Consider the following 25,679-nt stretch of genomic DNA (forward strand, 5'->3'; position numbering starts at 1 on the left):
TTTTTGTCTTTTACTGCAGAATGACGGGGCAATCTGGATAGATGGATGGATGGATGGATGGAATGAGATAGCAAGTAGTTTGCATTTGAATGGTGTAATACATAATTTGATCTATTGTATTTACTCTTTGATAGAACTGAAAGAAAAGAATGTGAACTCTTCCACAAGGAGAGCCTTGTTGTAAATTTGGGTACTTTGATAAAAATCCATAAAATACAATAATAGAACCATCCTAGCTAATTGTGGTTTCATTTTGTGGAATTTTCTTTAATAAAATCCATAAAGGGGAGCGTTGTTGTAAAGTTGAAGCTGCTGCCACTGTTCTATTTCTTTAGCCAATGATGAATCGATGACCTAGAAAAACCAATGCTACTAGCAACAAATTAACCAATTTGTTTAAACTTCTCCAACCAAAAATCGAAAGAAATAACTATCAAAAGGGGCCTTCTTAAAATTGATGTATCTGGGTGTATCTTTGAAGATAAAGCTGGCCTTTTTAAGTACGTAGTTCAAACAATCAAATGTAATTGGTGGCGTGTACCCATATCAACCATTGAAGGCGACACAAGGCAGCAACATTAAGGACATTTTAGTGCAGCTGCTGTAAGATCTCATTTGGAAATGTGGCTCAAATAACCCCCATTGACATTCAAATATACCAAAATGCAAATCTCCAATGCAGGATCAAGCAATTCAAATATTTTGACAAACAAAAAAGAAAAAAGCTCCAATACCATAAAATGCATATAAAGCAGCTGATCTTGAACTCCGTCTCGTTATATGCAGATTTGATAACTTCCACATTACACATTGATTCACATCTGAGGGAAGTAGATCTTCATCAAGCAGTAGAATGGAGCTGCATATCTTCAATCCCAAATTATTTAATCAAACTCTTCTTCATCCATCCCTATTTTATCAAACATTTCTTCATCCATCCCTACAATCTGCGAACAAAAATGAAAATACAAAGAAAATAAATTAAGTACGGAATTTATAACATTAATTGGATCCATTATAAAGCCGAAACTTGGATATGCATCTTTGTCCACAGAGGTAGGTCTACATAAAACATATAATCAAATTACATATTGCAATCGCACAAACAATAAAAACAGAATCAACAACTTAAACCCCCCAAAACCCAATTGCATTGCCCAGGTTAATTTCCCCAACAAACAAAACTAGTTATAAATCAAACATCCACAACTTGAAAAAAAATTAAATTAAATTAAGAAGACAGAAACCTCACACTGTAAGAAGTATGCACGTCACACAAGGATTTGCATATTAATTAAAGAAAGGAATGTCATGAATTTATTAAAGCAATCAGCATATGATTAAAATTTACTTTTCCATGCTATAGTATCATGAGTGAGCCAATGGGCTTCTACACAATTGGTGCATGGTCCACCAGAAACTCGTTGAAAGAAAGAAGCATATATATTAATTGATTAGTTGATAATCTAACACTTGAACAAATGCCCACGGGAACCACCAGTTTCCCGTTTCTGCTTCAGGAAGTTTTAGTAGCAGCTGCTTCATTTGTTGTAGATAAAAAGAATAATGAAAAGAATGACATGATCAACAGCCAGAGAATATATATATATACATACGATTGAGTTGTAATTAGATTATATTTTTGTCAGTTAACCTTTACAATTAAGAAGGCTAGAATTTGTTCCCATTTGATGGCTAATGATCATATTTCGATTCTGCAAGATGATCGAGCAAGTTAGCTAGGATGGATGTGATGTTGTTTAGCACTTGACATGAAACAATTAATAACGGAGGACAGAAATCAATTACATATTTATGGATATTACTCAATGCATCAATACTCTCTCTGAGGCAGGCACAGTCGACCACGCATGCATATATAATATAATTAATCAGCAACCAAGGAGCAAGAGAAAGATTAACTTACTGCGGCAGAAAGCAACCAAGAAGCACCACCTCTGAGGTAGCATCTTCTTTATCTTCAGGCCGTGGCTTGCTATCAAAGATACGAGTATTAAGGATTGCGACGTCCAGTTCTGATTCTGAATCCGAATGGATGTCCCTGTCTCTTTTATTTGAGAATTCTAAGGTTACCACAAAAAAGCGCATAAACCCAGTCTCAGTCTCAGGCATCCAATCACAACTGTCAGAGTCCATGTAACAGGCCATAAAAAGGCAGACTTTTCGATTTCCTAGATTGACAAAACTATACTGTAATGGGGTGGGCATACCATCAGGCCATTGGTAGTTTGGCAAATCCAGAGCTTTAATAATGTGCATATCACCATTGAACATTTGGTAGACTACTATAGGCGGTGAATAACGATTTACGCGATAGGTAAACATTAGGCAATCATCATCATCTACCACAGTTAAAGCTTTCCCCAAAAAGGGCAAAGGGCAAGGGAGACCTTTGAAGGTAGGAGAGTCTGTAATCTCCCATTGGGATTGTGGGTTAGAGCAGTCGAATGAGAAAATGTATGGAATATTTGGAGAAGAGAAAAGGATGTTGTTGGTCAAAACTGCATAAGAGTAGAAGGGAGCAAAAGGGTCAAAGTAGGCCAACGAACCTCCGATAAATGGAGGTTTAGGCAGGGTCGACCATTTCCCGACTGACGGGTCGAATACCTCGAAAGATGGATCCTCAGATAAATGATTGAGCGTACTGGGGAGAGCATAGAGTTTCCCATCCACCTCCTGCAGCCATGGTTCAGATTTCCCTGTTTGGAAATTCTCAATTCTTTCCGTCAATGCTTCATCCACGGTGGTTGTTGTTGTTGTTGTTGTATCACTAGTCTCGAACACATAGATTTTTCTAGATGCCTCTAATTCGGATCCCTGACGAGTCATGGGGCCGTCGGTCTGGTAGCTCTTGCGTTTCAAGCCTCCGGCGAAAAGGATTCTGGTTCCCAAAATCCCGCAACCCACATAATCCATAAGATTCTCTCCCGTTTTATAAGCAACTTGGCGGAATGGGAATTCACTATCGGTGGAGGAGCAATCTGATAACAAATCGCTCACTCTGATGGCGTGGACAACGTAAGCAACCTTCTCTCGTTTGTATTCGATGCTACATACGTATATGGTTTCTTGCACAGCAGCCGTGGCTTCTTCCTTTATCGGCGTCCCTCTCTTCCGCTTGCCGCCTTTCGTCTTCTCCATGCTCTCGCTCCGAAACCCTAAGTAGATTAGATAGGTTTTCCAATTTCTCAACTTTCACGATTCCAAGCACTCATGCAGCAACTAGGGGTGGGCGCGGTGCGGTTCGACTCACTTTTCCCTCGGAACCGTACACCGCGCCATACATAAATAGACGGTGCGGTTCGGTGCTTAAAACCGTGAAAAAAATAAAAAAACCGAACCAAACCAAACCGTCTTGAATGCGGTGCGGTGCGGTTCTCACCACGGTTCTTGGCCTGCTTAAAACAAAGTTACTAACTTACTAGTTACTACAAATGCACAATATATAAACAAATCTGAATGATGCACAATATATAAACAAATTTGAATGATGCACAATATATAAACAAATCTGAGAGATGCACAAGTACAACATATAAACAAATCTGAAAGATGCACAACATATAAACAAATCAATTCAGTTCCTTAAAACAAATCAATTCAGTTCCTAAGTCACTTTCTTTTAGCAAATTAGTGTAATCTACAGTGCTAATTGATTAAATTCACTATCTTGTAACAAATCAATTCAGTTCCTAAGTCAATTTCTTTTAGCAATTACACAAAAATCCCTAATTGATTGAATTTCGAAACCAGCAACAATTACACAAAAATCCCCAAATTTGATTCTTTGAATTCGAAACCCTAGTTTCACTGTTTTAGAGTGCGAGACAGAGATGAGAGACGAGACTTCATAGTGAGAGAGATGACATACATACCTGTTCAGATTAGAAGCTGCGAGCCTGCGACCTTGTGACCCTGCAACCTTTGAGTCTTCGACAGAGATGAGAGGCGAGAGGCGAGAGAGTGAGAGAGATGACTGAGAGCTGCAATTACACAAAAATCCCCAAATTAGAATTCGAAACCCTAGTGACAGATGAGAGACAGAGATGAGAGGGTGAAGTATGAGAGACGAGAGAATGAGAGATGATACATTGAGACTTAGAGTGAGAGTGAGAGACAATGAGACATACCTGTTCAGTTGTGATTTGCGAAGCCTGCGACGGTGCGACCTTCTAGTCTTCGACAGAGATGAGAGGCGAGAGGCGAGAGAGTGAAAGAGATGACTGAGAGCTGCAATAATTGCAGTGCAATAACACAAAAATCCCCAAATTAGAATTCGAAACCCTAGTTTGAATTGGAAACCCTAGTGACAGATGAGAGACAGAGATGAGAGGGTAAAGTCTGAGAGACGAGAGAAAGAGAGATGAGACATTGAGACTTGAGAGTGAGAGACAATGAGACATACGCATACCTGTTCAGTTGCGATTTGCGAAGCCTGCGACGGTGTGACATTCTAGTCTTCGACAGAGATGGGGAGAGAATGAGCGAGAGAGAGAGAGAGAGAGGCCAACGCGAGAGAGCTGAGTGAGTCGAGTGAGTCGGTGACTGAGAGCTCAGAGTCGGACTGAGAGAGATGAGTGAGACTGAGACTGAAAGAGAGAGGGCGGCGCGAGATTGGGGTTTGGTTTATCAGTTTATGTTTTACTGTTTTAGCCTTTTAGGTTTGTGTTTTGGTGTTTTACTGTTGTAGACGTGTAGTGAATTAAGTTTTTTATTTTTGGGGTTTAGAACTTTAGATTGGGGTTTCGTTTGGGGTTTAGATTGGGGTTTCGTTTGGGGTTTCGTCTGTTTATTACATTTACATATGTTTTAATGATTTATAAAAATTATAAAACATATATTTTGGGGTTTGGCAAGATTGGGGTTTCGTCTTTTTATTACATTTACATATGTTTTAATGTTTTATAAAAATTATAAAACATATGTTTTGGGGTTTGGCAAGATTGGGGTTTCATCTTTTTATTACATTTACATATGCTTTAATGTTTTGGGGTTTGGTAAGATTGGGGTTTTGTTTGGGGTTTGGTCTTTTTATTATATTTATATATGTTTTATTGTTTTAATGTTTTATAATTTATATAAAACATATTTTTTGGGTTTGGCCATATTGGGGTTTCGTTTGGGGTTTGGTCTTTTTATTACATTTACATATGTTTTAAATTTTTTTATGTTTTATAATTTATATAAAACATATTTTTTTGGGTTTAGCCATATTGGGATTTCGTTTGGGGTTTGGTCTTTTTATTACATTTACATATGTTTAAAATTTTTGAATGTTTTATAGTTTATATAAAATATATGTTTTGGGGTTTGAGCAATTGGATTTGTTTTGGGCTTTGGGACTTTGGGGTTTGGTTGGGCAAACTAGTTTATGTAACTAGACTATATAGAGTATATAGAATATATAAAATTTTAAACTTTATGGTTTAGGGTTTAGAGAATGAGAGATGAGTTGCAACCAAACCCTATATCATAAGTTTTAAATCCTTATACTATAAACCCTAATATTCTAAACCTTATACCATAAATTTTAAATCCTATACCTTATTACCTTATATGGCATATACCCTATATACACTTATATAGTATATAACTATATATTATACCCTAGAACTATAAACAATTAAAAATTTTAGTATATAGAGTATAAACTATAAATAATATACTAATTTTTTTTATATAGAATATAAAGAATATACTAATTTTATTATATAGGGTAATGGGTATAACTAAAATTATATACTAAAACATTATTAATTTATTATTATATTATATATCTAGAAAATAGGTTATAGGGTTATATAAAATATATTTTAGGGTTTAAACCCTTAAAATATAGCTAGGTTAATATTAATTTTAATATTTTATTAGGGTTTAGGGTCTAAAGTGTATAAAAATGTGTACAAAAAGTGTATAAAAAGTATATAAAAATGGTATAAATATATATAAAAAATATATAAAATGGTGTATATGACAATATGTGTATAAAAATATAAAAATATATATTTTTTGCAAATATGCGGTGCGGTTCGGTTCGGTGCGGTTAAATAAGGTGTAGAACCGGAACCGGAGAGAAGCGGTGCGGTTCGGTTTTTTTGGCGGTGTTGACTTTTTTTGGTCAACGCGGTTTTTTGCGGTTTTTTTGCGGTGCGGTTCGGCCGGTTTTGGCGGTCCGCGGTTAATATGCCCACCCCTAGCAGCAACCCCTTTAGCCTTTATTTATATTAGGGATTAATTTATCTTTGGAAAATTCTAGAAAGACCCCCATTGTTTGCTTTTAACACCCCCACAACCACAAGTTTTGTTTTTTTTCCTTCCTAAATTATTCCAATTTTACCCTGTATTGTAAAGGAAAAGAGTTCTTTATTAACAACCCACAAACATACAACATTTTTAAGTCATAAACGCAAACTTTTAATCTATTTATTTTTAAACCACAAAAAATATTTATAAGCCACAATTTAACAAATATCAAGTATGGAGCATTCAATATTTTTCAAAATCAAGGATATCTAAGCATATCCACACTGGTGCCTCTTTACATTTAAGCCTAGTTTGATATTGCTGTGCTATGACAATAATCACTTTCAATTGTGTTGTGAGAACAATAATGTAATGTCCTAAAAATATATATATATATAAAATAAATAATAATAATAAAAAATATAATAATAAATAGATAAATAAACTTTGGGCTACATTTCTAATGTTTGGATTTAGCTCCAATTTTCTACAACATACAAAGCCCAACTTAAAAAAAAAAAAAAATTAAAAAAAAAAAAAGAGGAAGAAGAGATAATAACCAACGCCATCAGCTTTCTCAAAACTAGAACACCTAAGCCTTGATCAAGGGTGATGATTTCTTTAGGAGATAAGTCCTTATCTAAATAATCATTAGATACATCCCTTCTTAACTGAAAATGCATGCCAATTAGACTATAAGGTATGCTTAAGAATAGTCTTGAGCAGCAAAAAAGAAAACTGAACAGAGGAGACCAAAGAAGAAAGCCGAGAGAAAAAGAAAAGAGAAGAAGAAAGAGAAAGAAGAAAAAAAAAAAAAAAAGTCCAGCAGCTAGACTAGATTGCCTAGACATAACCGAAACCCAAAGGAAGAAAATAAGAAAGAAAGAAGAAGAAGAGAAAGAGAGGTTGGAAACTCTAGTAAGGTTAGAAATTGAAATTTCATCTTAGAAGTTTTCTTTAAACTTTCCATAAACTAACCTCTTTTGTCATCTATGGTTTTTCTTTACTGTAGGAACTCACAGCTTTTAGCCTCTATAGAACTCAAGGGGGGTATAAAGAAAGGTGAGTTTAAGGAACGAATAATGCTATATTTACCACATTCTTATACCATATTTTTATATCATCTTACGTGTCATTATTTTATTAGACAAAGTTTTTCTTTTTCTTTTTGAATTTTTGTTTTTATTTTTTAGTGTCCAATGCATGAATGCCATGTAAGTTGTCACATAAGGTGGTATAAAATTATGGTATATAAATGTGGGATGTCTAGCACTACTGTTAAGGAACCCATGGAAACATGGGTGTCCTTAACAAATTTTTTTTCTAAAACTTGTTGTTTTATAATTTTATTTACACACCTTTCTTTTATGTTGTAAAACTAAAAATTAGGTTGTAGATAGCCTTATTATAGCCTTAGAAACATGTTTTGCGGTTTGGAATTGAAGGAAAATAAAAAACAAAGAAATATGAAAAATCTGGAAATTTTTCCAGAAAATTCACATGTTCGTATGGCCTCATTTTGAGCCTTATAACTTGAGTTTTAACCGTCCGTTTTTCATGTTCTTTATATGGTTGTAAAGAGGTGATGCAAAGCTTTAAAACAAGTATAAGTTTGCTCAATTTGGTGAAGGTTTGATAGGTCAAAAGTCGAGTAAAAAATGAGATAAAAAAACTGAAAAAATCTGGAAAACATGGACTGTATAAATAAGACGATGAACAGTGACTGGCCAGCCACCCCACTCGCACCGCCGGCGCGTGATGGCGCGTGCGGCTGTTTCCGACGCCGTTTTCGCCCAATTTTTCACCCTCCTAACTCTATTTTTCGATACGAGTCCAATGGTACAAGTTTCGCGTCAATCCGACACCTCTAAGTTAGAGTGTGAGTTACACTCTCCTTAAAAAGAGAGTGAAATAAATTTAAATTTAATCAAGTTATATCTAAACTATATTTTTAAACTTTTTAAACCCGAACACATAGGAACTAACCAAGAAGGAACTCGTGCTCAAGAAATTAAGGTAGGGTCTCTATTTCCCCAATGATTGGACTATATTACAATTAATCCTTGTGTCATGTTGTATGATTTATTTTCTTGTGATCATTTATCTTTATTACTTGTGATGTTATTTCTTCATTAAATGTATCAAGTGCATTATATTTGTGAATAAGCTTTTATTATTAATCTTGTGTGTGCACTGTGAAATTCTTAAGTCTGTGATACACTCAAATTGCGTAAGGTTAAATTATTATGCAGGTACTATTTAATTTCTCTATACATGCATTAATGTTTATCTTTACATGCATAATCTTAAGTGCATAAGAAAAGTGTGATTGTGAACAAGGTTAAGAAAATGAGTAATTGAGACACCAAGAAGAGAGGGAGATGAACTTGGTGGTCTCGTGATTTATTAGAGATACCATGGAGAAAGGGAGATGTACCTGGTGATCTCATGATTTGTGGAAGAATTATTGAAGAAAAAGTGGAATTAATTATATTCAAAATATTTGGCTTTAAGGGACGGACGGGTGTTGGCTCATACTTGGGACATTCGGGGCCACAGTGGAAGGATGCACGGTATGGGACGTGTAGGCCTGTTTGTCTTGGGTATGTGTCAACGGGAATGGTTAAGGAGTGAGTACACACATTCTCATTGCATATAATTGAAATCATTATCTGTATTTATTTTCTTTTACTGAGACATTGATTAAATGTGATAACTGGCCATGAGAGATCACTATACCCTACTGAGCCTTAAAAGCTCACACCCTAATAAATCATGCAGGTGACGAAAATATGACCAATGATGTGGAATACCCAAGGGAAATTTAGAGAATTGCTGGAGTACTATGTTTTGTTTGTTTATCAATACATTGTAATATATAAGAAGATGAACATCTAGTATGGTACTCTTGGAATAGTAGTTTGCTAAAAAAAGTCTATTTTTCATTTTCACTTTACTTAATCTCTTCAATTATTTTATATTATTTTATTTTATTTTCTTCTCACGTCTTAATTGTAGAAAAATTTTTTATTAATTTGCGATTAGGACGTAAGTCACGCTTCACTCCTAGATATTAGATTTTATTCAGGATTGGGGTGTGACAAATAAGCTATACAATAAAGTGGCCGAACATTTGCTAAACTGTATTCTAAAAAGTACTGTGTTTTAAAAACATTTTCTTAGTGTTTGGTAAATTTTAACGTTAGAGCAATAGACATTATACTAAAAATGTTTTTTTACTCATTTGTTTGACAAAGGACACACCTTTTATTTGTATTTATACATTTTTTTCTAAATATTTTTCTTAAGTTTCATTAAGCTTTAAAAAATCAATTAATTACAAAAAAGTCCACATGCATGTCACAGCTACACCAAATGCATTATGTTTTGCAATGCTGATGCAAGTAAACTACCTAGGCAAAAGCTTGGTTCCAACCAAGGGTTCAAATTTCGATTTTAGGGGGGGTCTAAATCGAAACGTATAATCGCCAATTTTTCGTGATAATTTCGCCGAAATTATCAAAATCCTCGAAATTTCGGCAGGTGAGATCGAGGGAGAAAGAGAGGGCGGCGAAGGAGAAAGAGATGAGGGGCTTGAAGAAATTGGTTTTTGGTGGGTTTCTGCGGCAGGGGGAGATGAGGGAGAAAGAGAAGAGGGTGAGGGTGAGGGTGAAGGTGGGCTGGTGATGGAGATGTAGAGAGAGAGAGAGAGAGAGAGAAAATCACAGGCGGCGAAGAAGGAGAAGAATAAATGAAAAGAAAGGAGAGGAAGGAAAGAAAAGGAGAAAAAGAGAGTCACGGGAAAAGAAAAAAAAAAGAAAACAAAAAAGAAAACAAAAAAGAAAAAACAAATAAAAGGTTTTCTTTTGATTGGGATTTGGGGCTTTTGGGCAATTGGAAAGAAAAAAAAATGATTTGGGTTTCATTTGGCCATTTAACAGTATACTAATTTCATTTATTCATTATACTAATTTTATTTAACAGTATTTACCTTCAGCATATATTATATTCATCTTATATCACATGAATCTTACTATATAATTTAATTTCTTCAATGTTTTTTATCAATGCAGTAGATAATATGTTAAATAAACATATGGTAAAGTTTTCATTCAAAATTTTCGTATTTTGATAGCAATTTCTGGCGTTTTCGTTTAATTTCTGTCGAAATTTAAAAATCTTCGAAACCCGAAATTTTATTCCTTGGTTCCAACACACATATTAAGGGGACAAAGTCATGATTATGCACTAAACCAAGGACACCTCTCATTGCAAAATCATATAATACCTGCAAAAAGCAAGGACTTGAGGAAACAAAAGAACCAATTTTCAATCTATTTTCTTCCTAAATATGGTACATTTATATTTATGAAAGAAAATATTAGAAATTCAATTTTCAGGTTAATAAAGCTATGAATAGAAGGGAAAAAAGAATATAAGATTGCCCATCACTAAACCGCACGGCACATCTTCGTTTTCAATCATTTCACAAACTTCATTCATGACTAAATATGATTTGTGACCACCGATTACCTCAGCTTGTTTCTTGCCATCTTTCCCAACTGTTACAAATCATCCTCATTAGTAGAGCCCAAGGAATTAAAAAGGGGAGGAGGAATAGCCCAAGTTCCTCAGAGATATCTTATCGATATGGAATTTACCTGTATAGTTGGCATCTTCTGCCCTGATATGGAAGCCCACCATGTAAAGATGCATGAAAAGAACATAACTGTTAATCAACATTCTTCAAACATATATGGTCGAAGCAGGCAAAATAATGGAATAGACAAGTTTAAGAATCTCCCATGGTTGTATTGTCACAAGCAAGCAGAATTTCAGATTTTGGAAGCACATCATGTACAAAGACTTAACTTTATAAAGTTGACATAGATAGCATTGGGGTACGTAGTTCACAAAGTTCAAAAGTCATATAGCTTTTCACATCACCCCACCTCTCTCTCTCTCTCTCTCTCTCACGAGCACATGCAAACAAATTAACTCATTTAAATGATGTCCGCAACTACAAACTAAATCAAACCCATAAACTTATGAAGAATATAGATCACTTCACTAATCGGTTACAACGATTTCCATGACTAATGATGAAAAAACCTTGTGCATGACATAGTAGACTTTGACTGTTAGTCATTACTGAATTACTGTGAAGCTGTACACTTGGCAATCGATAATATATACATTCAGTACCCGTAGAAGGTTCAACAATAAAACACTTCAGCTCAAACTTACATGACCCTACTTCCATACAAGTCATGCTGGCATACTCTTCAGTCCTTACTCATTTGACTCCACACTTTCACAACTATTATCTATATGTCAGAATCTGTAATCATCTTCATCCTCTTTTTGGAACTTGTCTCTGCTGAGAGTGATAACTCACTTAATCAGCACTTGGTTTTGTTTAGCACATTTAGGAGGTGGCATACCCAGCCTGCACAGATTATATAGGGCAAAAGGCACTGGTCAGGTTCTTGAACCTAACCACCCTGAAAATTCCCTGCTAAAGATTTGACATTATTTTATAAGTTTTGATATCGTAGGAATTCTTAAGTTAACAGGGATAATGTCAGTTCCATCAATCAAATGATAGACAAAACAATCACCAGACCGTATATGCCAAACCTCACAAAGTAACTCAGTTACATGTTTAGGTTCACAATTCCAAAATACAAACTCAATTTAGATTAGCATATGTTCTATCGAGCCTGTTATTATCTTCTCCACTTTATTGTATAAGAGAATTGATTACACAGTGACTAACATAGGTAAAAGTATTAGTTATACTGATAGCGTTTAGGTAGATAGGAATAATAAGTATATATTACAATATTTTGAGCACGATGAAAAACTTACAGTGACCTCAGCATGAGCGACAAGCTTGTATGGAACAGAACTGACATCAATACAATAGAACGGCAATCTACAGCAAATCAATTTCAATTTAGATTTATTGTCCATTGTAGAGCCAGAAAGATTTATAGCATAGTACTCCTACATTATCACAGTACATACGTATATATTACACACACACGCATGTACATACATTAACTAGTATGCATGCATGTATTTACATATGACACAAGTCTCCCTTTGCTTTCAATGTGACATTGTTCAATAAGTGCCAAACTAACCTCGAAGAGTAATCAGCTCCCAACTTCTCCAAGTTTGGTTTCAAGTATATACACTTCCTGCACCAGCTTGCCATCCTACAAATACATGCACCCCCACCCCAGTCACCCATTTCAATAGAAATTTCACGTCGTAAGAAGCGAAATACTGTTTTAAGCAAATTCAATAGAAACTTCTACCAGTTAATCTATTCTTGGACTTGTTGTAAGCAAATTCAGCGTATGACAAAGTGAAGTCTCAATTGTGCTTTTCCTTCACAACTAAGCTTCTTAAGAGATTTCCAAGAGATCAATTTACTACCTCTGTTTGGCCATTCGTTTGAGGATGATGAGAGCTGCTAAATTGAAGATGAGTTCCCATCTTACGCCATACTGTTCTCCAAAAATGACTAATGAACTTGGGGTCTCGATCAGAGGTAATGGACTTAGGAATGCCATAATGGAGTTTAACAACCTCTTTAAAGTACAAGTCAGCCACATGAGTTGCATAAAATATTTTGTTGCAAGCTAGAAAATGAGCCATTTTAGAAAACCTGTCCACCACCACAAATATGGAATTGACACCATGTTTGGTTTTTGGGAGTCCCAAAACAAAATCCATAAAAATATCCTCCCAAGGCGCTTCAGGGACCGGTAATGGCGTGTACAAACCTGCATTTTGGGACTTACTTTTAGCCACATGACAAACCCGGCATCTCCCCACATGCTTCATCACATCTTTGTACATTTTAGGCCAATGGAAATTAGCTTCAACCAAATCCAATGTCTTATCACGACCAAAATGTCCGCTAAGGCCTCCATCATACAATTCAAATATTATAACTTCGCGCAATGAGCATCTTGGTATGCATAAGCGGCTGCCATAAAATAAATAACCATCATGCAATAAAAATTTGAATGATGTTCCCTCTTGGCAACCAACCCAAGCCTTCTCAAAATCAATATCATCGACATACTGCTCTTTTAATACTTCAAAACAAATCACCATAGCTTGCATAGAAGTCAGCAAAAGAGACATTTGGCTCAATGCATCGGTCACTCTATTTTGGCTGCCAACATTATGTCTTACGATAATAGTAAATTCTTGCAGATAGGCTACCCATTTCGGATGTCGAGCATTCAGCTTATGTCTCCCATTGATGTATTTCAAAGCCTCATGATTAGAAAACACAATGAACTCTCTTTGAATCAAGTAATGTAGCCAATGTCACAAGGCCTGAACAATAGCATAAAATTCCACATCATATGTTGAGTACCGCTTCTTGGCCTCACTTAGTTTCTCACTAAAGAATGTGATTGGCTTTCCTTCTCGGCCAACAAAACACTGATACCTTTGTGGGAGACATCACAATCTAGAGAAAATAGTTTATCAAAATCTGGAAGAGCTAATACTGGGGATTTGATCATCTTTTTTTTCACCAATTGAAAACTTAGCTTCTTCACTCCAATTAAAATTACCACTCTTCAAACAATCAGTAATATTAGATATAATTGAATTGAAATTTCGAATGAATCGCCTAAAAAAAGAGGCCAATCCATTATGGGTGGGAATGGGTCGGTTTTTACCAACAACCGATCAATTACCAACCTATGTTTCCTGCCCGATATGCACCCGACAACCGACCCAACCAAGTCGGGCTGATAATTCCAATCGACCCGTGTAGAGGCGGGTTGGTGTGTATCACACCCTAATTATAGAACTAGCTTCTATAATCAGAATGTGACAATTAAAGGAAAATAATATAAATACAAATAAATTCATTACTTCCAATATACAACAAAACAATATTCAAACTTAATTTACACCATACAATTTGTCTCAGGGTCTTAGATTTTATAGAGCCTCCAAAAGTATGACTAAACGTCAGACTTTGTTCACACTTATTTACAAAGACTATGTCGTGTTACTCCTCTGAAGGGTTTGGATCTTCAATTGCTAGACCTGCAAAGTCTAAGAGGGGTGAGCTCTAACCAACGGCTCAGTAGGGACATTTAACCTTATCATATAAATTTAAAATTAATTATACTGAAGCTCAATGAAACATACAACATGGACATGGAGCAGATAATATATATAATATAATAATCATAATAATGCATGAATGTTATGCTACACTTCCTTAATAATCACTTCAAAAATATAAATTATCACACATCCTAACTTCAGTCTCCGCCGAAGGTCCCAATGCGCCTTGGGAGGTTAGATCATTTTATCCGTCTCAGCTGAAGGGGCTTCACTCCCTACGCACGCTACGAAATGTAAATTTAACTCTCAATCCCTTCTCACCACCAAGACTTCCATTTTTCAATGAATCATACTTCATGTTCAAATAAATGCACAAATAATAATTTATAATAATAACTAATTCCTATCATGCTCAAGCAATTAAAATAATTCATATCTGTCACGTATTAGCACATATATCGCATTTTTCAACAAAGATTCAACAAAATCAAATTTTTGCAGTCAAAGGTTCTCCGGATCCCCCTACCTTGAATAAAGGCTTTCTTCGCTGCTAGAAATAGCCTCGGGTCTCCGGGTCGTTCTCCAAACCTAATCACGTACAAGAAAATAACAAAAAAACCATGATTAAATAATAAATAAAAGTCGCTCACTCTCTAATTCAAATGTGTGTGGTGCACTCGCTAAGCTAAGGGTCTCGAATCGGAAAATGAAGTCCACCATGGGACTCGGAATCGAAAAATACAGTGAAGCGATCGGAGCCGTCGAATGTGCCTCCACGCGCCAGTGGTGCGAGGGGGTGGCTAGTGGCACTGTTCATCATCTTCAACCTTCTTCCCTTGTTTTCTGCAGTTTTCCAACTTTTTCCTAAACTTTGGATCCACGTTTGACCCATCAAATCAGCACCAAATTAAGCAAACTTATTCTCATTTTAAAGCTATGCATCTCCTCTTTACAACCATATAAAGAACATTTAAAACGGAGTTCTAAAACTCAAGATATATGACCTTAAAGTTGGCTAACTGAAAACTACGAATTTTTCCAGAAAATTTCAGATTTTCCCATTTTCAACCAACTTCAAATTCCTTCGATTCTAACTCTCCAAATCAGTTTTTTGGGCTTCTAAAACATGTTTAAAGCCTCTAAATCAAACACCCAACTTCAAACCAAGCTAGAATCAAAACTCCATTAATGAACATAAACTCCAAAATTAGTAAGTACACCCCATCCGAAAGTCTCCTCCATTTACGTACCCTTCATTTCCTATATTAGTATGATCCTATAAACTTCTCTAACTCCAAAATTATACCTCACAAAACAGAAATCAAAACCAAGTTCAAAACTAAGAAATAGAGAGTTGCACAACAAAAGTTTTAAACTCACCTTAACCTCCCTTTCACTTTCTTTCTCACTGTTCTTCCTCCTTCCCTTCTACTTCTCTCTCTCTCTCTCTCTCTCTCTCTCTCTCTCTCTCTCTCTCTTTCTCACTGTTCTTCCTCCTTCTCTCTCTCTCTCTCTCTTCTCTCCTTCTCTTCTGTTTCGGTCTTGATTTAACAACAAACTAAGGTCTTCCCTTTTATTACACCAAGCTTAGTACACTAAGCTTATACCTCAACCACAAACTAATCAAAATATCTAAGAGTGTGGCTTCCATGTTGACAGAGCACAGCAAAAAAAAAACTGTTTTTTTTTTTTTCTTAAGTAACTATAAATAAATAAATTTTATTAAATTATAAACAAAATATGAAATTAAGTATATTGTAATTAACTTTGACTGATCAAACATGATTTTATTTTAAGGTCCATTGATTTTAACTACTAAATTTCTATAACTTTTTAGTTTAGGTACCAAAATTAAATAACATTTTAAATTAGGTACTAGTTGAAAAATCAAACAAATTAATAAAGTAAAAGGTATTAAAATTTACAAATATTACATCACATGCCACTACAATAAAAAAAATAATATTACATCACAAATATTACATTAATTTATACTATATTGTATTAAAAAAAAATTCAATTCAATCACAACTTAATTATGACTGTCTTGGTAAATTGAAAAAGACAATTCACACCACTATACTATATATTATTTTGAGTAAAAGTATTGTTTTGACATCTATTTATACTATATTGTAGTATAATTTCTCTAAAAAAATTCAATTAAGTCACAACCTAACTGTAATTGTCTCACAATTAACTTAGATGTGACTGTCGTTTAGTCACAACTAAATTTGAAGTTGTGAGTGTCGTACAGTTACAACTAAATGTGAAGTTGAGACTACATTAGCAAATTTTTAAGATAATATAAAAGTCTCAAAGACAATTTTGTCAAAACCTTATAAATTTTAACTAACACTCATCATATGTGGGTCAAAGGAGAAATATCTCAAATGGAAAAGGCTCAAATCAAAAGGGCCAACATATTTGTGACCTAATCTAAAAAACTATATTTAAATTTGACAGTTCAATTGAAATATTATATGGTCTTCATGCTATACCAAAAAATTATTAGAATTTAGTATTTAATCCTAATTTTCTATTTATTTTAACCAACCAAAATTAGGTTATTACAAAAGGAATGAACCAAATGTAATATTACATCACATCAATAAAAATGGATCTAGATTGAAAAAGAGCGAATAAAATATAGCTTAACCCAACATCATGTATAGCTTTTGGATGTAAATCTAATTCCTCAAACTATTATTGACTTGTAAAGAAACTCACTACATATAAGATTCCAAACATTAATTTTCTTTGATATTTATTTGTAGTGAAGCTATAATATATCAAGAAAGATGCTATATGCCCCAACTTTTTCTACTAAATAAGTTGAGAAAAAATAATTGGTACATGCATTACATTTTTTATGTTTCAACAGGAAATTTCAATCCCACTTGAAGAAAGTCATCAACAACAACCAACTATAATAAAGTAGAAGACAACTAATTAACTAATTAAAAGATGCAGTCATGCGGCCTCAAAACACACCGAACAAGGGGCGGAGCCCGATTTTGAAATTTGGGGGAGCCAAAAACAAATCACAAAACATCATTTATGGAGAGTGGGAGGCCAAATGCTTTATTATTGAAACTTTCTCTTCAAATTTATTATTTTGTTGCATATATATTAAATCAAAAATTAAAAGTAAATATCAAATTTCAATTATTTTTTGGTATAAGATGAAGACCATATAATTTTTTAATTGAACTACCAAATTTAAATGTAGTTTTTAGATTAGGTCACAAATATATTGGCCCCTTTGATTTGAGCCTTTTCTATTTGACATTTTTATCCTTAGCCCACATATGATGAGTGTTAGTTAAAATTTATAAGGTTTTGACAAAATTGCCCTTGAGACTTTTATATTATCTTGAAAATTTGCTAATGTAGTTTCAACTTCACATTTAGTTGTGACTATACGACACTCACAACTTTAAATTTAGTTGTGACTGAACGACAGTCACATTTAAGTTATGAGACAGTTACTGTTAAGTTGTGATTTAATTGAATTTTTTTTAAAAAAATTATACTACAATATAGTATAAATAGATGTCAAAATAATACTTTTACTCAAAATAATATATAGTATAGTGGTGTGAGTTGTCTCTTTCAATTTACCAAGACAGTCACAGCTAAGTTGTGACTGGATTGATTTTTTTTTTAATACAATATAGTATAAATTAATGTAATATTTGTGATGTAATATTATTTTTATTTTTTTATTATAGTGGCATATGATGTAATATATGTAAATTTTAATACTTTTTACTTTATTAATTTGTTTAACTTTTCAATTAATACTTAATTTAAAATGATATTTAATTTTAATATTTAAACTAAAAAATTATTAAAATTTAATAGTTAAAATTAATTAACCTTATATTATAATATAAGGGGAAAAATATTGGGGAGGCCATGGACCACTTCTGGTCAATGAATAGCTCCTCCCCTGCACCGAACTATTTAGATCGGAATTTGATTATCTATTTTTCTTGTTTATACTTGTTTTTTATTCTAATCGTATAATACTCACATATTTCCAGTTGCTTATCCTTGAACATAAACCCCCAAATTCAGATACTAATAATCCATTCCAAATTCCAGTTGCTTGCTACTTGATGATATTATAATTGTGCTCTGTCTCTGCCATCACTCTTTCAATTCAATTACTTGTATTCCAATTCCATGAATGCTGCTACTACTGCATTGCTGCCATCGCACATCTCGGTCCCCTTAGACCTCTCATGTCCCCAAACCCGTAAGCTCAACCTTCTCTTCCATGGCCGCCATCGCTCCAACAAACCCCTACCAAGTTTCCGCCACCGGACTCTCGTATTCTCTTGTGCCCAGAATCTCAATCCACATTTGCCGCCGCCGCCAGAGCCGCCCACCTCCACCGCGTCTCAGTCTCTCCTTCGGCTTGCCGCCTCTGCCGCCCTCTTTTTTGGGCTTGGGTTTTGCTGTTGGGGCGCTTCGGCCCAGTGTCCGCCGCCTCTTCTTGTCGGCGAGCCTCGGGCTGCGGTGCTTGAGGAGCACAAAGCTCAAGGTAATTTCCCAAAGCAGCTCATTTTGGGAAATTTGAAAAATTAGTTAAATTTTTTAGAAACTCGTTCGAGTCGCACAGAGCTCGAGAACTAGTGGAGGGTTATATTTTTTAAGACTCTAAAAAAAAGGCTAAAAGTTTTCAATGTAAACAAAAAATGGTTAATTCTCAAAATATCCCCTGATTTTAGTGTTTTGTTCGGTGAGGAAGGCTTGTTTAGCGTGACTGTAATTGTACATTTGATGAACACAGGTGATGGTGAAGTGGGAAACTCTGAGAATTTGGAAAAGTTAGAAGATAACAAGATGGAAGCAGCATTCGGAGCATGGAAGTCTAAGACTTATGCTTTGACTGTCCCTTTGAGAGTTGCTGCTCTACGTGGCTCTGTACCTCCTTCATGGGTCAAGGTCTGCGGCGCATTTTGTTTTCGGTGTTTTATCCTTTGACATGGAATTTGGTCTTTGGTTTGATGGGTAGCTGGTTTTGTAAAGCTTAGATGATTGTGTGGTTCATAACTTAACTTTCTTCCTGACTTGTAGGATTTTATGCAATCTCAAGGAAGGAGATCAAAGCTTCAGTTGAAGTCCCATGCAAGTCTTGAGGGCATCTTTTCTGATCTATCAATGGCCTTTAGCAAAGGTAATGTTGGGCCTTCATCTGTTGTGGCAGCTGACATTGTTAGTGTTGGGGACTCTTGGCTCAGTTATGCCATTAACAAGGCTATAATTGAGCCCATTCAAGGGGTAGAAGACCAGGACTGGTTTAAAGGATTGAGTGACAAATGGAAAGTAAGAATACAACTGTTCTTTTATATCCTCTTGTTTCCTGATTCCTTGAAAGTGTGTTCTGCTGGATCCCTGTTTTACTCATTAAGTAATGCTAGCTATGCTCATTTTCTAGTCATGTCATGTCATGTCATTTCATTTTTTTTTTTTTTTTGTGCTGTGCAAATACAAAAAGTCATGTTGAAATGCAACACATGTTTCTGTGTCTACAAATCAGAGGAATAAATGGATTACTGTATTAGTAATATCCATGTGATAGAATATATCATTAGCTTTCTCATATATATTGAATGAATTACCAAGAGGATAGGCCCTGAGAACTACAGGTATTGGTCTGCATTTCTTCTTTTGCTGATTTTACTTAAGAAGAAGGCTAATATATCCTGTTGCTATTTCCATAACCGACATTATGCTTCCTAAATGAAGTGTCGGGAGACATTATCCCTCCACATATCATGTACTGCAGGGTACTATCAACATGTAGATGATATGTGGAGTGAAAACCTGCTTAGATGTTTCACCTGGCATGCCAGACCTCGGAATCAATATCTGTTAGGTGGTGTGGTTGCTTTCCTATTGCACATCAGTATCTGTTGTGGAGTCAACAGTGTTCCATATATCCATTCTTAGTCAAGATCAGTTAATTCTATGAAATTTTTGAGTTTTGATTTTGTAAGTTTCCATAATTTGTTTAAGCTTTGACTTGCACTGGGTGTTCTGTTTTGAACTGGCAATGCCTTTTTGTTCCATTTGAAATCCCTTTACAGTGTTTTACTTTTACTAAAAAAGTCTCAGGTATATCTACGCAGGAACTCTGAGGGGAGAATTGATTCTGATGGTAAAATATGGGCTGCTCCGTATCGCTGGGGCTGCATGGTGATAGCATACAAAAAAAGTAAATTTCAAAAGCATAACTTGGCTCCTATAGAGGTAACTTGTCTCTGAAGCCATTTTATTATGTTACTTCTTTTAACTGAGAGAGCTTGTAATATGGATATGATAGCTCTTTTCTCTCAAAACATAACAATTCCATTGATACACATGATATGCTATGGAGATGGGGAAAATATTATAAAAGAAATCGGAAAACTGATTTAAGGGCTAATATAGTGGTTTGGCAGGAATACCTGCTGGAACTTGCTTAAAGAAGCTGAAACTTATGTTACTGTGACATACTGGTTTTTGTTTGCATCAGGCGTATTTTGGTTTTTATCTTTTATTTTCTGAAAATTATATCTTATATACAACATTCTAAGAGTTGGTAAACCACTATTGTAGGACTGGGAGGATTTATGGCGACCTGAACTTGCAAGAAGGATTTCAATGGTTGATTCTCCTAGAGAGGTTATTGGTGCGGTTTTGAAGTATATGGGAGCATCATACAACACAAGAGACATCCATTTGCAAGTTGATGGTGGGAGAGATGCTGTCAGGCACAATCTGGCTTTACTTGCAGAACAGGTATTGAGATAAGATCTGAGTTGTAACAGATGCTCACTTGATAAATCAATGGAAAATTTTATTGCTTTGAGAATATAAGTGTTTGGACATGCTGTTACAGGTGGGTGAGGAGAGTAAAATGGTATGGGATCTAACTTGATACCACTCAATTATATCATACAAAATTCTCTAATGCAGTTAACTGCAATGCAGATACGCAAAAACTGCTCTGAGGGTTTGAATGCCTGTGCTTGAGCGTTCAAATGCTTGCATATCCGCACTGCGGTTAACAACATCATAGAAAAAATCCCATTCATCACTTAGATTTTAGGTTTTAATTACTGTTTCCCAAAACGCGAGAGTTAAAATCTAAGCTCTAAACGCAGTTAAGCAACCCTGTTGACTGTAATGAATGGGATCAAAATGGAAAAAATTTAGAAACTGGCTGCCAATCACTGCTGATTGATCGGTAGACAATCCAGAATTTATGAAATTCTGGATGTCCGGACATCAGAATAGTTATATATATTGCCTCTTGGTGAGTTTGGTCATGGCTAGTCTGACTTCTAACTTGATATGGTTTGTTGCTTTGAGTTGATGTTAATTTTGTAGTTTGCGCCTCTTTGAATGGTGGAGTTGCATGATATGCATTCTAACTCAAGTACTGGATATGTTCTACCTTTAGAGCTTTTGAGTTGAGGCATTTGTTAATATTTTGAGTTTAGGATTTTATAATATGCAATAACGTATGGCTTTGCATAAGTATGCTCTGTGTTTCCGATTCAATTAGTTTGAGAGCATGTGATTTAGTTAACTGCTTTAGTTTGTCTTTTTTTGGCCTATTGGATAGCTACAATAAGGGGATAGCTCTCTGCACCCAAGTTAGTTATTTTCATTATTTCAAATTCTTTTGCTTTAGCCTCTCATTTTTTTTGAAGCTTTTTTTCTTTTCTTGAATTTTTACGAAATATGGGAGATAGGCGTTAATCTTCCAAAAATGACCCCACTGATCACTCTGTTTTCTTCTATTTATCCAGTCATAAATGAGTGGACATTTCCAAATAGGAATCAATTTCAAAGTGGATATTTAGTTCAAAATGAGTAGATATACCAAGTATTTTCAATTGGGTTTCAAAGGGCTTTTTACATATATTTTCAAGAAATTTGGGGAATGGACATCAGTTTTAGAAATAGTCCTCAAAATATTCTACTTTAGGGAATGCTATTTGTAGTGGTGACTTGCATAGTTCTGAAAATTCATGTGATCAACATGTCTCAAATATGATCAGAAAGAGAATAGTCATGCAGAAGGTTGATTATTCTGTTCAAATTTATATTATGACATGCTCATTGGCTTATGTAGGTCCGTGTATTTGACAGTGTACACTATTTAAAAGCATTTGGGGTTGGGGATGTGTGGGTGGCTGTAGGGTGGAGCAGTGATGTTCTTCCTGTTGCCAAACGCATGTCTGATGTTGCAGTAATTGTTCCCAAATCGGGAGCTAGTATATGGGCAGATCTATGGGTACGTCCTACATCATGTTATCTCGCTTAGACATTTATGTTGTCTTCTATATGGTATCTTCTCCTAGATATCGACTTATATTTTCTGTTTCTAGGCAATCCCTGCTGTCTCTCGACTTGAAACAAATCGAATTGGGGGGCGAGTTAGAGGGCCGTCTCCGCTCATCCATCAATGGATAGAGTTCTGCCTGCAAACTGCTAGAGCACTCCCTTTTAAGCAAGAGGTAATCCCTGGAGCATCTCCTTCTCTGCTTGATAGTGCTCCAGCTGATGGTTTGAAAGGCCTCACCAAGGGTAAGCCAAGGCTGGACACAAACCTCATTGCAGGAGTACCTCCACCTCAGATTTTGGCAAGGAGTGAATTTTTGGAGCCATTAACTGATGCTACACTATCAGATTATCAATGGTTGATTGCTAGTATGCAGAAATCTAAACTTGGTTTGATAGCTAGTATGCACTGTTATATCTCATCATTGATTCACAATTTTTTGCCGAAGCTGCATCAAAGCTAACACAATTATGAATCATAGGACACGAGTGTTCTATGATGAGAATTAATTCATTTGTTTATATGCAATGCGGTACTCATTGGTATCTTTGCTGGAACGGCAGAATACTAAGAGAATATTATGAAGGAACTACTTGAGTAGTGCAGTGTAAAAAATCAATGTATTAGTAGATAGGTTGTACTTGAGATTCTAATCCAAAATATGAGCATGATTCTAGAATATATGGTATTACTTTCTTGCTAAGCCCGAACATGAGAAATTCTCTTGTAAGTATGACAAAAGTCAGCATACATGAGCATGTGAAATTTGAGCCCTTGGATTGCAAGATGTTAATTTAAATAAAATAGGTGTTTTGCAATCCAATCGCCCAGCCTTCTCATGCTTATGTATATTTATGAGAAACCTTTTTCATGCTTATAAGAAAATTTCTGGCAAATATATTGTATTTCAATATTTGTCTATCTAATAGATGGTGAGATTAAACTATTTGTACACATCAAGACTCATAAGCAGACTTTGGTATATATATGGCAGCTTTCTCTGATAAGCATGTCCAATGCATTATAACATTGCCACTTTCACTGGTGCTGTAATTGGACTTTAGTGATGATTTTTGGGCTTATGTGGATTGTTGCCACGTGGCACGTGCTGTTTATGGTCAAAAAAACCCATTAATCTTGGATGTCATACGACTCATACATGCATGATATAATGATGAGTTGTTAATTCCCAGAAAACAAATAATGGATTGACTTTTAAGGGCGCAACTCTCAGGATTTGGGGTAAAATGAGATTTAGGACCTTGAAAACTGTTCACAAATGATATTTTAAAGAGGTCTGCCTAAATTGAGTTTTTGGGATCATATCAACATTAATGTACTAGATCTCATCAGAATTCCGCAGTTAAGTGGGTGCGAATAGTACTAAGATGAGCAAGGAATAAAATTTCGGATTTCGAGGAAATTTCGATGGAAATTTCAACGAAAATTTCGAAAAATTTTAAATTTCGACATAAATTAGACAGAAATGACGGAAATTACTATCAAACTACGGAAATTTTAAATGAAACTGTACCATATGTTTATTTAACATATTATCTACTATATTGATAAAAAATATTGAAGAAACCAAATTATATAGTAAGTTTCATGTGATATAAGATGAATATAATGTGCGCTGAAGGCAAATACTGTTAAATAGAATTAGTATAATGAATAAATGAAATTAGTATATTCTTTATACTTTATAATCTATACACTAAATCCTAATATTAAACTCTATATACCCTAATTTTATACTCTATAATTTATACACTAAACCCTATATATTTTATAATGTATACTCTATATTGTTTAGAATATAATATATGATATTAGAGTTTAGGCCTTTTAAGATATTTTAAATTATTTTTTTATATAAAAATATATTAGATTTAAAAACAACTAAACAAAACCCCAAAACGGCCAAACGAAACTCCAAATATTTTTTTTTCTTTCCAATTGCCCAAAGGCCCTAAACCCTAATCATTCCTAAATTTTTTTTTTCTCTCCTTTTCTTTTATTTTCTTTTTTCTTTTTTTTTTCTTTTTTCTTTTTTTTTCTTTTTTCTTTTCTTTTTTTCTTTTCTTTTTTTCTTTTCCTTTCTTTTTTCTTTTTTTTCCTTCTTTTCCTTTCTTTTTTCTTTCTTTCCTTCTTTTCCCATCTCCTTCCTTTTCTCCCCGTAAGAAGACTCCAGAGACTCCCCACTTTTTTCTTTTTTCTTTTTTCTTTTTTCTTTCTTTCTTTCTTTCCTCTTCCTTTTCCTTTCCTATTTCCTTCCTTTTCTCCCCGTAAGCCTTCATCCAGTGGCCATTCTCCCTGTAAGTCTTCCTCTAGTGGCCATTCTCCCCGTAAGTCTTCATCCAGTGGCCATCTTCTCTCTCCATTTCCATTATTTCAGTTACCTTTTCTTTCTCTCTCCCTCTAACTCATCTAATCTCTTCTCTCTCCTCCCTCTCTTCTCTCCGCGCCGATCTCCTCTCCCCGGTGACGACAGGCGACAAGGCTGGCTCTCCTTTTTCTCCCGTCTCTTCCACTGGTCGCTGCCTCCTGTCTCAGTCGAAAATTTCGTCGAAATTTCGAGAATTTCGGGAAATTTTTGAAATTTTGGCGAAATTTTTCGAAATATTTGTAATATAGTGTTAAAATTTCCATACCCCTAAAAATCAAAATTTAACACCTTGAAGATGAGTGACCTCTTGGAAAGATCTTGTGTTGCACCTCTATCTTTAATTCGACAAAAAAAAACTCATGCTTGTCGTTCTTTTTAATTAGTTAAACTGATTAGAGGTCCACGAAAAAAACTCAATGTGATTATGTTCATATTAATACTATGTTTTACTTCTACTTTGAATCTGATTCGAAACATTGATTGTGGTTGATTTTTTCTTAAGGTGCAAGCAAGGTCTTAAATTTCGGTATCAACAAAAATTTCGGTGGTCCAAAAATACAAAAATTC

The 25,679-nt window shown here is 34.9% G+C and overlaps 3 protein-coding genes across 8 annotated transcripts; 1 reads left to right on the plus strand and 2 right to left on the minus strand.

Moving 5' to 3' along the window:
- Positions 1 to 622: 622 nt before the first annotated feature.
- Positions 623 to 4,660, minus strand: LOC147291464 (uncharacterized). Of its 2 annotated transcripts, XM_086237061.1 has the most exons (5): positions 4,433 to 4,660; positions 4,152 to 4,251; positions 3,897 to 4,004; positions 1,928 to 3,416; positions 623 to 947 (listed from the first exon to the last, which is right to left on the minus strand). In XM_086237061.1, exons 4-5 carry the CDS (start codon positions 3,160 to 3,162, stop codon positions 941 to 943), a joined length of 1,242 nt encoding a protein of 413 aa, XP_086093187.1. In that variant the 5' UTR covers positions 3,163 to 3,416; positions 3,897 to 4,004; positions 4,152 to 4,251; positions 4,433 to 4,660; the 3' UTR covers positions 623 to 940. The 2 variants fall into 2 exon arrangements, 1 of the variants encoding a protein (XP_086093187.1); XR_015121211.1 differs by lacking the exon at positions 1,928 to 3,416.
- Positions 4,661 to 10,543: 5,883 nt separating this feature from the next.
- Positions 10,544 to 15,847, minus strand: LOC147291465 (uncharacterized). 5 transcript variants are annotated; one of them, XM_086237815.1, is made up of 6 exons: positions 15,058 to 15,809; positions 14,903 to 14,964; positions 12,712 to 13,762; positions 12,414 to 12,488; positions 12,136 to 12,202; positions 10,544 to 11,713 (listed from the first exon to the last, which is right to left on the minus strand). In XM_086237815.1, the coding sequence occupies exons 3-6, from the start codon at positions 12,897 to 12,899 to the stop codon at positions 11,693 to 11,695; spliced, it is 351 nt and encodes a 116-aa protein (XP_086093941.1). In that variant the 5' UTR covers positions 12,900 to 13,762; positions 14,903 to 14,964; positions 15,058 to 15,809; the 3' UTR covers positions 10,544 to 11,692. The 5 variants fall into 5 exon arrangements, 3 of the variants coding, with proteins under 3 accessions (XP_086093941.1, XP_086093942.1, XP_086093943.1); XR_015121310.1 differs by lacking the exons at positions 12,414 to 12,488; positions 12,712 to 13,762 and having other exon boundaries at positions 15,757 to 15,847; XM_086237816.1 differs by lacking the exons at positions 12,414 to 12,488; positions 12,712 to 13,762 and having other exon boundaries at positions 10,544 to 10,948; positions 15,119 to 15,809.
- Positions 15,848 to 18,337: 2,490 nt separating this feature from the next.
- Positions 18,338 to 23,402, plus strand: LOC147291466 (putrescine-binding periplasmic protein-like protein). Its single transcript, XM_086236917.1, has 7 exons — positions 18,338 to 18,928; positions 19,178 to 19,332; positions 19,465 to 19,713; positions 20,506 to 20,640; positions 20,989 to 21,171; positions 22,514 to 22,675; positions 22,770 to 23,402. The coding sequence occupies exons 1-7, from the start codon at positions 18,568 to 18,570 to the stop codon at positions 23,184 to 23,186; spliced, it is 1,662 nt and encodes a 553-aa protein (XP_086093043.1). The 5' UTR covers positions 18,338 to 18,567; the 3' UTR covers positions 23,187 to 23,402.
- The last annotated feature ends 2,277 nt before the right edge of the window (positions 23,403 to 25,679 follow it).

Source organism: Dryas octopetala, chromosome 3 (genome assembly GCF_963921425.1).
Source record: "Dryas octopetala chromosome 3, drDryOcto1.1, whole genome shotgun sequence".
In the NCBI taxonomy this organism is placed as follows: Eukaryota; Viridiplantae; Streptophyta; class Magnoliopsida; order Rosales; family Rosaceae; genus Dryas; species Dryas octopetala.